Source organism: Chiroxiphia lanceolata, chromosome 5, assembly GCF_009829145.1.
Source record: "Chiroxiphia lanceolata isolate bChiLan1 chromosome 5, bChiLan1.pri, whole genome shotgun sequence".
In the NCBI taxonomy this organism is placed as follows: Eukaryota; Metazoa; Chordata; class Aves; order Passeriformes; family Pipridae; genus Chiroxiphia; species Chiroxiphia lanceolata.
This window is the reverse complement of record NC_045641.1, coordinates 62,444,209-62,457,929: the sequence shown is the minus strand read 5'-3', so window position 1 is coordinate 62,457,929 and position 13,721 is coordinate 62,444,209. Positions and strand designations below refer to the sequence as shown.

The following is a 13,721-nucleotide window of genomic DNA, read 5'->3' as shown; positions in this document are numbered from 1 at the left end:
TTACTGAGCCTTACTCGTTTAAGTGGAATTCCAATAAAATTAACAGTCCTGAGCCCTGGTTCAGAATCTTACTGCATAAACTTAGGGATTTTTTTACCTCCTCCTTTTGCCCCATTCTTTTCTCCATACTGTAGAAAGCGTGATGCCACGTGATTAACAAAAAAAAAGTGTGAAATTCGAAGTACTAGAGCTGTTGACTGGTGGTACCTCTAAGGGCCTGCAAAAAAGCAACCATTAAAAAAAAAAACCCACACCCAAAACAAACCACAAACAAACAAACAGAAAACAAAACCAAACAAATATCTAAAAACCAACAAAAAACCAAAACAAAAAAAGCACACAACAAAAAACAAAAACAAACAAACAAAAAACCCAAACCAAACCAAAACAAACCCAAAACAAAACAAAAAACCACAAAAAAACCCACAAAAGTCCCAGAAAGGAAAGCCAGCAGCTGCTATCAATCCCATGGAGTCAGTTCAATTCTGACCTCAGATACTTTGAGTATCTCCCATGCATTTCAGTCTGGGCCACGTGTTTTCGAAAGAGCAGAATTCAACTCCTAACCTTCATCATTTAAACTTCTAGTGGTTTCTTACACACAGGTGTAGTTAAGGCTTCAGCTCTAATCTTCCTCCCTTCCCCCTCCCCCAGCATAAACGACCTCAGTTAAGACATCAAAAGCTATTCATGTACTTTAAGTTCCCAGCAGCGCCTTTCAACTTAAGGTATTGATTCCCCCACGCTTCTGAATAGCACCTGATGTGCACGAACGATTCGCTGTTTTCTGAGCGGGAACATCACAAAGGATATTTCCATTCGACGATGCTGATACAGGCCCTCCGGATGGGATTTTTCAGTGTTAAACACAGCAGTGCCCGGGGAGGACGGGTAGCTGTGGTGGTACCCTGTTTTTTCTGCTTCCCATACTGCTGCCGTTTCCTCTGCGTGGAGCTGGCTGTGGATATGGTTGCGTTGCCAGCGCTGCCCATCAGTTTGGCTTGCCTGGCAGCATCGATTGCAGCTTGCCAGGACAGAGCTGCCCCCGGAGTAGGGATATGCTCCGGGGCAAGCCCTGCAGCTGCATTGGCATTCATGTTGGCATGAGCTGGACGGGGACTCCCATAGTTGGAACCTGTGGGGGGGGGAAAAAAAGTGAAAATAAAATCAAACGGACAGAAATTTGTGAAGACGTTTTCTAAACGGCAGAAAGAGATAACCAGTGTTTTTAAAAACCTTCAGTATCAGTAAAATCAAGAGATAAGATTAAATGTAGGATATCTGTTTACTATCAGCTTGTTCTTTCAATTCAAACTCTTCATTTTGAAGTAATAATACTATGCAATCCTTCATCTTGCAAGAGACTCTCAACAAGACCAATGGATACTGAGTTGCTAGAAGTGCCTCCAATCAATACAATCTCCAGGATTCACAGAAAACAAACTATCCATTTTCTCTTTTACCCACGCATTTCGCAAGTGGGACTGTTTGAAAGCGCAAAAGGTGAGGAGAGTTCTCATCACTTTAACACACAGACAGGCACTACTATGCTATTTAGTACATGACAAAGCACCCAAATGAGAGTCTCAAGTCCCACCATAAAAATCTTTATGCTTTCAAGATTATCTCAAAATAAAGTGAAATTGTAACAATAAGCTTGATTCCCTCTGCAAACTGTACATATGTATAATCCTAAGAACAGCCTGACCAGAAGGTACACTGAAGCAGAAACTGGAAAACAAAGGCAAGGCTCACAGATAGTTTAGGCCAACCAATATATATTTAGAAATCAGAACCTATTCCTTTATCTTGATAAACTGATTTTAAGACAGACAAAATACTGAATCAACAGAGTAACACTTGCTTAAAAAGTGCATGTTAACAAGAATGCTAAGACCTAGCAGTCCCAAGTGTTGCTGCTCTTTTAGCCAGAAGTGAGGCAGTATAGTCTTTTGTCCAATCATAATAATAGAATATACACGTCAGGTGACATGTGGCTGATATTTAGAAGGTCTTGGCAGTACAAAAAATGAAAGGCACCCTTTCAAGCTGGTGTAATTGTTCCATTGTTTCAGTAAAGACAGTTGAGTCACCCGTGTCTCTTCAACGAGGTTTTTTCAGTGACTCAAATTAAAAATTCAATCACTTCAAACAGAGTAAATTTTTGAACTTCAAAATAGATTCCCCTACTCCTTGGAGCTTCAGTTGAGTTCTGTAAGAACTTGAGAAGGATTAAAGGAGTTTTACTACAGACACTTCGCAGAAGAAAATATAAGCCATGTCAAAAAAGTGCAACATGGAATCTACACAGTCACAACAGCAAACTGTGATTAAGAAGAACACCATGTTTAGGTATGCCCTATATAATATTTAAGAGCCTACTTTTATTTGTTGTGGACTTTTGAGTTTGGCTGTGGCCCATTGAGATACAGGTAAAAGGGAGCCCAAGGGGTCTACAGATCTTATTCTTCAACAGGCTACACAACGAGAGCTCAGTTTCAAACCACTGCACACTCCATGGCCTCTGTTTTGCCTTATATCTGAGCAGCAGGCTCTGCTTCAGAAAAAGTGCATGTGCAAGGGGCAGATAGGAGAAACCCAGTAAAGGAGTCAGATCACCTCCTATTTCAATGCAAGCTCAAAGTCTACTATTGACCATGTTCCACTTTAGATCAGTGTAGAAATGTGGTGTTACTAAATAGGTCAGCTGGGCTCCTTATAGACTATCAGACAAAGCAAAAAAAGACCACTTGATACAGTGTTTCATTTACAATATCAGGTGAAAGACATTCAAAACCAGGGAATTGGCAAGCTGTTCTTGAACAGAAATAATTACCTAAGATGCATATTTCATAGCTGGATGTGCAGTGCCAAGGTATCAGAGCATTGACTGCACTACTAATGAACTAAAGCAGGTAGAATAAATACAATTACATTGACACACAGAGTGCAACAGGATATGCCTCTACCTAGAAAGCATATAAGATTTTTAAATTCATCTCATTGAATCGCAAGGAAGGACATGATAGAGTTAGGTGTTATTTTATGTCAGGCATTGCCATAAGATTTCAAGGATGTTAGAGTTTCATTACATAGCAGGAAAATCCAGAGCTTGTCTCTGCTCACTGAAAAATCTCCTAGTTGCAAACCAGCCAAAAGGAAGCTGGTGAGTAATATGACTCTGATATGTGAAAGGGAAAGCTGAAAGAAACAAGAAATGGGAAATAGTTAATTCACATCCCTCAGATTTTGAAACTGAAGAAAAAGTGCTCTCAGAATCATACAGGCTAAGCAGATTTCCTCGATGAAGCAGGCAATCAACTGGCAGACAAACTTAGTTTTTAAGGCTAAGCAAATTGTACACAGCACCACTCATGGGATACATATTTATTTTCAGACTAGTTCCAGATGCAGTTTTTCTCTTTAGCATCTATTTGACCTCCCTAGCCTAAGGCATACTGGAAAGGAAAAAATAAATGGAAAATTACTCTAATTATTCTCCAACTCCAGCTCTTCTTTACTGACCCATTAGAGTGGATAAGAAAGATGTGGGTGTTTTCCACTAAAGGCAATCTTGCTAATCCCTCTCCATTGTGTTATCACGCTGACTAGACCATGTGGTCCTGAAAATAAACAGTTGCTGCATCTTAATGAAGACCTTTATGCAATTTGGAAATGTGTCAAGAGTCTTCATTATTATTGCTTATTAGTTAGGTTCCACATGAGGATTCAAGTCCATGCATTTTGACTTTGATGTGCCAGCAAAGTTAAGGATCCCACTCCTGGTAGTTTTATAGGGTTTGCTTCTACCATGATCACCAGCCCTGTAACAAAGTGCTTTGTCTCAGAATCATTTCAAATGATGAGTCAGTAGTGACAGATTTATATTAACAAATATTACAAATATTGATTACTGATAAGGATCTGTCTGTTTTATGAAGCTCAGAGGCTGCAGACAATATCTGTACTAAACGACTAATGGCAGTGACAAATGACTTTTCTAGAGGCAGTTTGTAGAAATAGCTTGAATTTAAGAGTGAAGCTCACACAGCTTCAAGGAAAGTACATTCAAGAACTGAGCAAAATATTTTCGAGGACAGCACAGCCAAAATTTCAGGGACAATGAAATTCTACCCTATAATCCAAATGCTTTGTGTTATTTCTTAGGAAGTAAGGAGAACAGTACATATTGGACTCATGAGGCATCACACTGAAATTTCACCTATGGCATTCATTTCTCCCCCACCACAAAACTTTGTTGTAACCTGAGAGCTGCAGTTACTGGATTTTCTGTTTTCTTTTTGCAATGTAGCAGTTAAAATACTTCACTAAATTTCCCCATTACAAATAAAGTTTCACGCTACCTTAATCACTGGAATCATATTTGTTTACATGGTTATTAAGTTAGAAGTTAACCAGAACTAGGAAATGGAAATTCAGCCCCCCCCCAAATGCAATAAGTCACTAAGCACTGTGATCCACAGCATCATCACCCTGCTAATCCCTACCATCCTTTAGTAAGAATTTGTATTGTTGACTGTGTCCAGCTGGTGCACAGAATTCTAATTCTGCTCTCCCAAGTACTTCTGTGCTATGGATCAAGAGTCTAAGTATTTGAAGAATAATTAAACAGAAAAGGCTGTATAAGTGAACAAATTTGATTACAAAGACTTTGGGAGAGACTTTCATTTTTGCAAAAATGAGAATTTGCAGAACTAAAACAGATGCGGAAACAACAGAAGCACAGGTCTCAAAAATCAGAGTTAAGTCACAGAAGTAACAGGTAAGATTGCTACACAACAGGAAATGAACCACATTGCACAAAGTACCTGACATTGTAAGATCACAACTAAATCACCAAAACCATTATTAAAATATACAGTGATGACCATTAATAACTTTAGAAGTGGCATTTGCATTCTAATACTATCTGTTAAACCACCTATTAAACTATCTCAAAAGCATCATCAGAAAAACCCAGCTAAGCAGTGATCATTTGATATGAGATGTGGGCAAGTTAATGACACAGTGGAATCACAACTTATGAGCTTTTTTGACTTCATGTAGTTAGCCACATATTTATTGTATAGGAAGTTGTGTTTAGCTAATTCTTTAAATGAAAATAGACCTATCCTAATGTGGGGTGTCACCATTCTCTTTTTCCATCACTTTAAAAACATCAGAATCCTAAAAATGCAAACTTTGAAACTGTGCTGCACAGCTGTATTTTTCCCCAAAGCAGAGGAGAGATGGATACAGCAAAAGATAAGACTGGTTAAATCATAATGTCTTAATTGAATTCAGAAAGAAAGCAAACAGAAAGTAGGAAACTGGTCACACTACTAAGATCATGTGTGAGACCTATTCCAGCACACAGGAAAACAGCTATAAAATATTCAAGTGGGAGGTGTCCAAAGGAGAAGCATGAAGAATAACACCAAAAAAAAAAAAAAGTCAGTGTATGAGATCATCTGTTAATAAGGGGAAGAGTGTGGAAAACATTGATCCATTAACCAATGGAAAAAGGAGAGCATTTTATAGATGATTGCAAGAAGGATTAAGTGTTACATGACCTTTTTGCATCAATTTTACAAAAGAAAATCCATCAAGAGCTGTAGACTAACACAAATAATCCCCAAACCAAAACAGGTATTATTTCCAGCTGTAAGACTGGAATGAAGGTAGGAGAGTTCTCAGAGGACTGAGAAAGGGTGAATGGAGTTAAAAAAGTGGAAGGGAGGCATTAAATCCAGTTTAACTTCAGTTTAAAAAAAAAAAAAAGAAATCTGGAATAAGTAAAATAAGTGTCTCCAAGTACCTGGAGGACAGGCAGAAAAGGAGCAAGTGACATAAATCCTTCATGAATATATTGTGTCAAAGAAAACCGGTTTATTCCAGAGTAACAGAATTCACAGGCAAGATGGAAGCAGCAGGGTCCCTGTCTCCTGACTTTACTAATAGTTTTATGAGGTCTTGTATGATAATTTCATAAGAATACTAGGTGCCAGGGATGTATGAGCAAGAATAAAATTGCTATAACGTGAGTACAAAACCAGTGGATGCCTGAGAGCAGCAATCACTGGTACACAGTCTAAACTGGAGGATGTGTCACACAGAGGTACCCAAGGGCCTGCCCTGGATCTGATTCTATTTAATGTTTTGATTTTGTTCAATTAATGATCTGGATGATTAAACAGTGAACAGTGTTACTAAAGCAGGTAACTGTGAAGCTGGGAGGTAAAGCAAATACACTGAAGGACAGAATTTGAATTTAAAATGAACTTCAACAATTGAAGCAAAAGTCTTTAAAACAGAGTGGAGTTCAGCAGGGACAAATGCAAAGTATTTAAGCAAAATGAATCATCTGCCCAAATTATTTTCAGAAAAGCCTTGGAGGTTTATAATGGATCTGTAACAAAACAGAGGTTGATACTGTCACACTGCCTTCTTCCCATCAAATGCAACCATCACAATGTAGTATATAAACAGGGATAAAATCTATCCAACACTACAAGGAATCCTTCTCTTCAGCTCAGCATTGGCAGGGCTTCAGCTGAAATACAGGGGGCAGTTTTGGGTTCCCACACTCTGAGACAGACACAGCTCAGTTTAGGCTGCCCAAAGCAAGCAAGACCAGACAAAGGCCTAAAAAACATGAGCTACGAGGCAAAGTCACAGAATTGGGAGTGACAGAACTCAGACTGCTGTTCCTGAGGATGTGAGGGGGAGGATGATACAATAACAGCCTTTAATGTATTTTAACAGCCTTTATACGTATTTTATATACACACATATTATATATCTGGTTGCTAGATATATATGTATGTATGTTTTATTTCAAAGAACAGGAAGGGAATATCTATCACCATGCTCACAGGGTATAAGCAGAAGCAATGTTTTTCGCAGTAAGAAAAATTCAGGATGTACCTCCCACGCTCCAAGCCTTTTAGACCAGGCCAGAAAAACATGTATCTGGAATCATACACTTGAAGTAAGATTTATAGTGAGTAGTAGTTTCTTTTGTTAGTTTAGAGCAAGTTTGACACGAAGGAAGGCCTCTGTACAGAAAGATTATATGTTTATTCATCAGTTCATCTATCAAAAAAAGACCTATCTGAGTAAACCCTGCTTCAAACTTTTAGATTATCACAGCAACATCAGCACCTCGTAAGACTTTATGTGCATGCTCATCTCTTCACAATGGGGAGAAGGTGAGGACCTTCAGCTCAGTCAGCTTGGAGGTCTCTTTCTTTGCTTTTAAAACATCACTCTGCAAATATTAAAAGTCTAAAAGCCTTTCAGCATTTCAAGAAAACAACAACAAGTCATACACGGAGTTTAAAATCTCGACATGAAATAAACCCATTTAGTTGTATGAGTAGCAGGTTTTTTTCCAGAAACCTCCATTAAATTTTCAGTTGACATGCCTGGAAATTTCCCCTAGTGAACGCAAGGCTGCACATATGTAAATCTCACAAGCTTTAAAACATGATTTGGATATTTTTCCTTATTAGCCCACTGTAAAAAAGTTGACAAGTCGTTATTTCTGACAACTAACTGCTAAAGTAACACTAGGGTTTTTTCACAAAAACAAGTGTTTTTCTGAAGGCAGTTTGTAATTAGAGATATGAATTATAATGAAAGCTGGATTGCAACCTGAACTATGCCTTTTTCTATAACAAAATTACAATGGAGACACACACTTTTAAACATCACATCAGACTAAAACTCAGTGTGTAGTTGTTAGCCCAGACAAGAGAGTTAAAGAATTTTTCTTGTAAATTGTTTTGGGGTTTCAGAACACACACACTCACAGAGAAGATACATGATTTAAGATGGTTTGTTTGCCACAGTTGAGACTAAACAGTTTTAAAAATCTAAACAACAACAACAAAAAAATCTTATTCAAGAACCGTGCTTTGCACGCTTTGCAACTGAATCTTTGTTTTCCTTTATCTCCACCCTCAAAACAGAGGTAGTTTTTTTTTTTCCTTCATGCTATTAACAGAAGAAGCAATGAACTTCTAGCAGTGTGGAAAAAAAAAAGTCCATTTCAATGAAGAGCCCAAGTGCACAACCTCCTCTCACTTCCAGTATTGAATGCCTCCAAGTTAAATATTTACGCTTGAAAATTAACTACTGACACTGCATGGTAAATTCTTGTAATTTTGCCAACACTATTTAGATTTTGAATTTTCTGAGAAAGAGATTCTACATTGGTAGAACATGCAGCACAAGGGATTCCTGGCTCATGAATAAGGCCCAGCAAGAACACACGCAGTAATAATTCACTATCAACACTGGAATAAACCATGGGACAACTCTTCCCTTAACATCACCATGTACATAGTTCTCTCCATGTAAATATACTTTATTTCAGAGTATGTTGCAAACTCACTGCTTCCTAATAAGATATTCCTCCATGTGCAAATTTTCAAGATTTCCCTTACTTTTCTATTTGAAAATGCTATGGTTTTCAATGAACACAGTTCAGGTGTTTGGGGTGAGTTGTGTTTTTTTGCTTTGGGGCTTTTCTTTTTTTGGTGGGGGGAGTACTGGGAGAGGGGGCACTGTTTGTACTGCACTGGTTTTAATTTTTTTAATAAAAGACACAACCCTGTACTTGTAGCGAAAGCAAGTTATATTCCTATCTACTGATAAATTTGGGGGTTTACAGTTCAGTGTACATTAACAAAAAAGATAGAACCCATGCCTCTCCCCATTCTAATTAGCAGGTGATGAGAAGTTATCGTCTAAGAGTGTTTCTAAAATTTTTACTTTCCCTTTTGAAACAATATAAGTAAAGCAACAGTCTGTTCTGCCTCCTTCACCAGAGCCATCTTGTCAAACCTTACCCAGAAGAATCTAGGAAGCCCAAAGTTTGAAAAGTCTCAGCAGTCACAAAAATCTAGTTTTGGATTTTTCTCTTCTGTAACTACGGATTCAAGAGAACTAGACTGGGAAGTAAGGTCTCTTTTTTTTTTTTTTCAGAGAGGAGGAAGAAGTGAAAAAAGCATGAAGCCTACTAAATTATAAGCCCCAAGGCAAGCGTGTAATATGAAAAGTTTGAGCCAGAGAAGTCTGTAATACAACTCAACTGAATTACAAATTCTATTACGAGATAAATTTCTTAGGGTGAAGAGGTGTTTAGAGGGCAATTTCCTTCAAAATATTTGCTTCTTTTTTTTTTCTTTTGTGGCTTTCAAGCTACAAGAAAACACAAAAACTCCCACAGAATCCTTTTTGGTGTCTTGAGATGAGTTTCTGGTGGGACCTAGATTAAGCTCTCAGAAGTCAAACCAGGGAACACTTTCCTTCAACCACAGCTCACTGAAACATTCATACAACTCGAAAATAGTAACGGAGGACTAGGGTCATAAAGATCTTTTTTTACCAGTAGCAGTATTAGTATTTGTCTCAAATATGCTTGAGAGAACCCAATTAGCCGTGTGTTTGAAGAAATGGCTAGCAAGGGTTTTTACATAAAACCATAGTTCTGCTCTGATAATGCAGTCTCCAGCAGAGCACAAAGCACAAATGGCATATAAATTAAAAAAAACCAAGTTCCTCACTTTGAGGCAGTTAGAGATGCACATCTCATGGTATAGTGCATCAATACATCTTTTTAAAGTGGGGTACCTAATTTTTAGGCTACCTGTCAGCACAAAACCTTTGCAGCAACATGCTAGTTTCTTGAAGGAGCAACATGTTTCTTGGGCAAACTCCAGGTATAGATCCTCAAATGGAAACACCAAGAGAGAGCTTTCTTTCTTAAATGTATTTTTTCCCACCATTTGTCTAAGTTATTGTTACAAATATTACAGATCCTGAGATCAAGCACAACTTTGGGAAAACTTCCTTGGCTTCAGTAAAATTCTTCTGGATATAAACTGCAACTCAATAAGTTGGATTCTTCTGACAAGCTTGTCATCTTAACTGCTCACTATTTTCTTATTGGTGAATGATTACTTTTCACATAAAGAGTAATCTAAATATAACTTCTTTGCAGAAATTAAGCTCTTGCACTTTAAAAATAATCTTCACTGTATTAGATGGTCTCCAGATTCCTTGCCTGAGAATTCAGAGTGGGATAAAAATGAATACAGAAACTGTTCATGTGATTTGCCTCACCCTACCTGAACCATTTAAAAAAAGGGATCTTGTCTAAACCTTCTCTATAGTCAGGATCATTTTTTCTATCCTTAAGACAGATGTCTGAAATACAAGTGAAAACAGCTGCTCAAAGTGCCAATCTTCAGACTGTACAGAAGTAATCTAAAACATGAGTTTAATTGCACAACAAATTTAAGTGGATTAAATGAGATGATTCCCATTTATTTGTGGGGAGCACATGCATGTACATGTGCTTGTGAACAAGGTGGAGAGCAGCTCTGCAGCTGCTTTTAGCCCAATTCTGTAGCTGCTTTTGGCCCAAAAACATGTGACAATTTGGGAAATGTGTATGAGTGTATGATATCTAAATAATTCAAAGCCTTCAATTTCAATATCCTCATCCTAGAAAAATCAATCACAATTCTTCCACAACTCATAGTATTCTCAGTCCAAAAATAGCAGTCTGTTCTCAGTTACATCAGATGATGACTAAAAAGCACAAAGGGATCTCTGTATAGGTCTCTATCTGAGTTACAGACAAAAATTTCAATAGACACACACCCACCCCCCAACACACACACAAAAAAAAAGAAATCAAACTTTAGCATCCAGATCTAGATGGAGATCAGCCCTGACAAACAAGAGACAGTGCAAATTCTAACAGGCTGAGGGTTTTTGCTTCCTCTTTGTGTTTGTGGAGTCAGTGTTCAGCTGCACAAACCCAGGCAGCAGGCAGAGTTTGCTGGAAAGAGCTCAGCAAGCATGCAAAAGCAGAGTGTGTATCCAAACTTCCTATACAAGCCATAAGTACTCCCTGCCAGCCTTCCCTCCCAGTGATGATTCCCACGTCAGGAAGCCATTAATCCGCATTATGATACAATAACTTAGGTTTAAAGGGACCTCTGAAGGCCATCTGGTCCACATCCTCCTCCTTTTTAGCCTCTCATTCAAAGGGGTCACATTTCATCAAGCTCTTGGGCTATTCAGTGTCATACTTTGCACCATTAGTGCTATCTCTGAGTCCATCTGTAAGGCTGTAAGAACTGACCACAGTAGGCACCCAAAGCAAAGATTCATTCAGGTACTGGGCATACAAATTAGAAGAATATATCTACCTATCAATATATCTATCTATCTATAAATACATAATCTCTCTAATTATCAGAGATGCATTATACTCAGTGAAAACCAGACATCTGTAAATTACATCATTAGCACCCACGAAAAACAGTTGCTTGAAAACTATTTGTTGCTTTTCATAAAGGTAGAAATTTATTTTAAACTGCATTTATCTAATTTTAGGTTATGTCTGCAATATCCTAATAAAGATGCACTCCCTTCTTGAAATGCAGGCAGTTTCAAAGGAAAAGGCATTATAAGATGTTTCAAGTGTCAAAACTGACTTTGATTTCAGCTATTAATCTTAGTGTTCTAAAAAACACATTTTTCTATTTTTAAAATGCAATTTTTTTCTTCCTCTGCTGCTTGGAGTAAGACCAACAAGACATCAGAAAAAGCAACTGAAGAGGTAAGTTTTGAAATGAACTATACAAAGAGTTATATTGAATCCTAAGAATTAAGTGAAAATAGAAAAGTTTGGTGTTTCCCCTGATTTCAGTCATCTAATGTTCTTATTTTTGAATAATTTTATACAAAGTCAAAGTATTCAAACAGGAGGGTTCTTTGTAACTTGGTATCATTAAGGTACTAGCAAGAGATCATGCAAAACAATGGTAAAATTTGAACTGAGGGAAGAACAAAAGCTTCTTCCATTCTATCTATTTCCTTTCATCCACAAAATGTCAAGGAAATGCTCCATATATAAAATGCTCTGCAAAGCAAGGAAAAGGAAGGCCTTGTGAACTCCCCTTAAAACAAAACCACAGAAAATTACTAACCACATGAATGTAAACCATGTCGTACAACAAAGGAAAACAGTGGCATGGTTCAATGTCAGGGTGATATTAAAAGACAATTAAAAGAAACAAACAAACAAACAAACAAAGCCATTCCTTTACTCAAACTAGACCTTTGTAATCTAGAGGTATTAAAGCATTAACAGATGTAAAGTCATATTTTTATAGCACTGTGCATAGGGAAAAATAATTTTCCTGAGTTGTTTGGTACCTAAGGTAACACATTCTATCTCCAACATGCAGACATTTCCCTACCATGTTTTTATTTACTGGTATCTTCTTGCTGGATGTTCCAAGTCTGAATATTAAGCACATGCAATATGCAGATGCAAAAACAAGCACTCTTGACTTGCTCTGCTAGTTAAGAGCATTTCCAAGCTAAATAAGGCACTAAATCAGAAGATTGCAACTGCAGAAAAAGGGGGTGGGGAGAGGGGTGGATAATAAAAGGGGGAAAATTTGCAAGAGAATCTTTGTAAGCACCTGTATGAGGAAAACCAGCATCTGGTTTACATCTCAGGCTGAACACTATAACATGTAACCCCGAAATAGTTCTTATGTCACTGGTTGACTATACAAACATTGTTAAGCAGCTTCTCTGTGACCTTTTCTACAGCAGATGCAGACGAATGTTTGAGACAGTCTTTATAGATTCTTTCTAAAAATAAGAACTCCTGCTTATATAAAAGCAGATTCATTGATCATTACCGAATTTACACATAGCAGAGCTAAGGTGGCACGAGCAGATCCACACCAGGTTTGTAGACCACTTCCTTAGAACTCAGTAGGCACTATTTTAGAACTGCCATTGAGTTACTGCTCCAGCTGCTGCTTCAGCTCTGTCTTCAGAGTTTTCACATCACACCAAAGATGGTGAAAGCTGAGGCTGTTGTGTTCCTTTCTTGGGAGGTGCTGTGCACTTTGCAGGATCAGCATCACAAAAGAAGCAAGGCATTTCCTATAAACCATTTACTCTGACAGCATAGGAACACTGGCCAAGAGATTCTAAGTTTCTACCTCTCATTAGAAAACAACAACAATAACAAACAAACAAAAACACACACACAAAAACCCCCACCAAACACCCCAAACCAATCAACAAAAGCATAACAGAAAACCCTAAAACATCCAGCCTATTTACAAGGCTTAAGCATCTCTCATTACCTCTGGAGTTTGCCATCAGTACTGTGCCCTCCCTCTGTGGAGGCAGAGTGTGCACACAGGTTTAACTCCTCTTTCATGACTGAGCTGGTCTGTCCTGAGAGCAGCTGTTGGCTCTAAGTAATGGTCAGAGTGAACCAACACACAGACAACGTGGCCCTGACTGAGTTTCCACCTGTGTGTGAGCCTGAAGTCCAGGGAATGTGGCTGTACAGAGCATTACTATGGAACACACCACCACAGGCCCCAGTTCTAGAATCCACACCTCGGAAAGAGTAATGAAATCGTTCAGAGAACTGAGAAAAAGAGGTATAAGAAAATGTAGAGTAGGATATCTTCAATGAAAGACTAAAATATCTGAATCATTTAGTCTTATACAAAGAGAACAAAAAAAAAAAATCATGTGAATTCATCAGCATGAGCACACGAAAGGTTTTTGACACCCCATGACCCTTTTAACTTACTGGAATAACCCTTATTATATTCAATATTTGGTAGCTGTAACTAAGCAAACTCAGATGTCTAATAAGG

The 13,721-nt window shown here is 38.0% G+C and overlaps 1 protein-coding gene across 13 annotated transcripts in view; it reads right to left on the bottom strand.

The window, feature by feature from the left end:
• Positions 1 to 13,721, bottom strand: part of CACNA1C (calcium voltage-gated channel subunit alpha1 C) — a 433,056-nt gene that overhangs the window by 404,476 nt on the left and 14,859 nt on the right. For all 13 annotated transcript variants that reach the window (XM_032687965.1, XM_032687962.1, XM_032687963.1 and 10 more), the window contains exon 2: positions 814 to 1,135. In XM_032687965.1, coding sequence (XP_032543856.1) covers positions 814 to 1,135 — 322 coding nt within the window. The remainder of the gene's footprint in view (positions 1 to 813; positions 1,136 to 13,721) is intronic.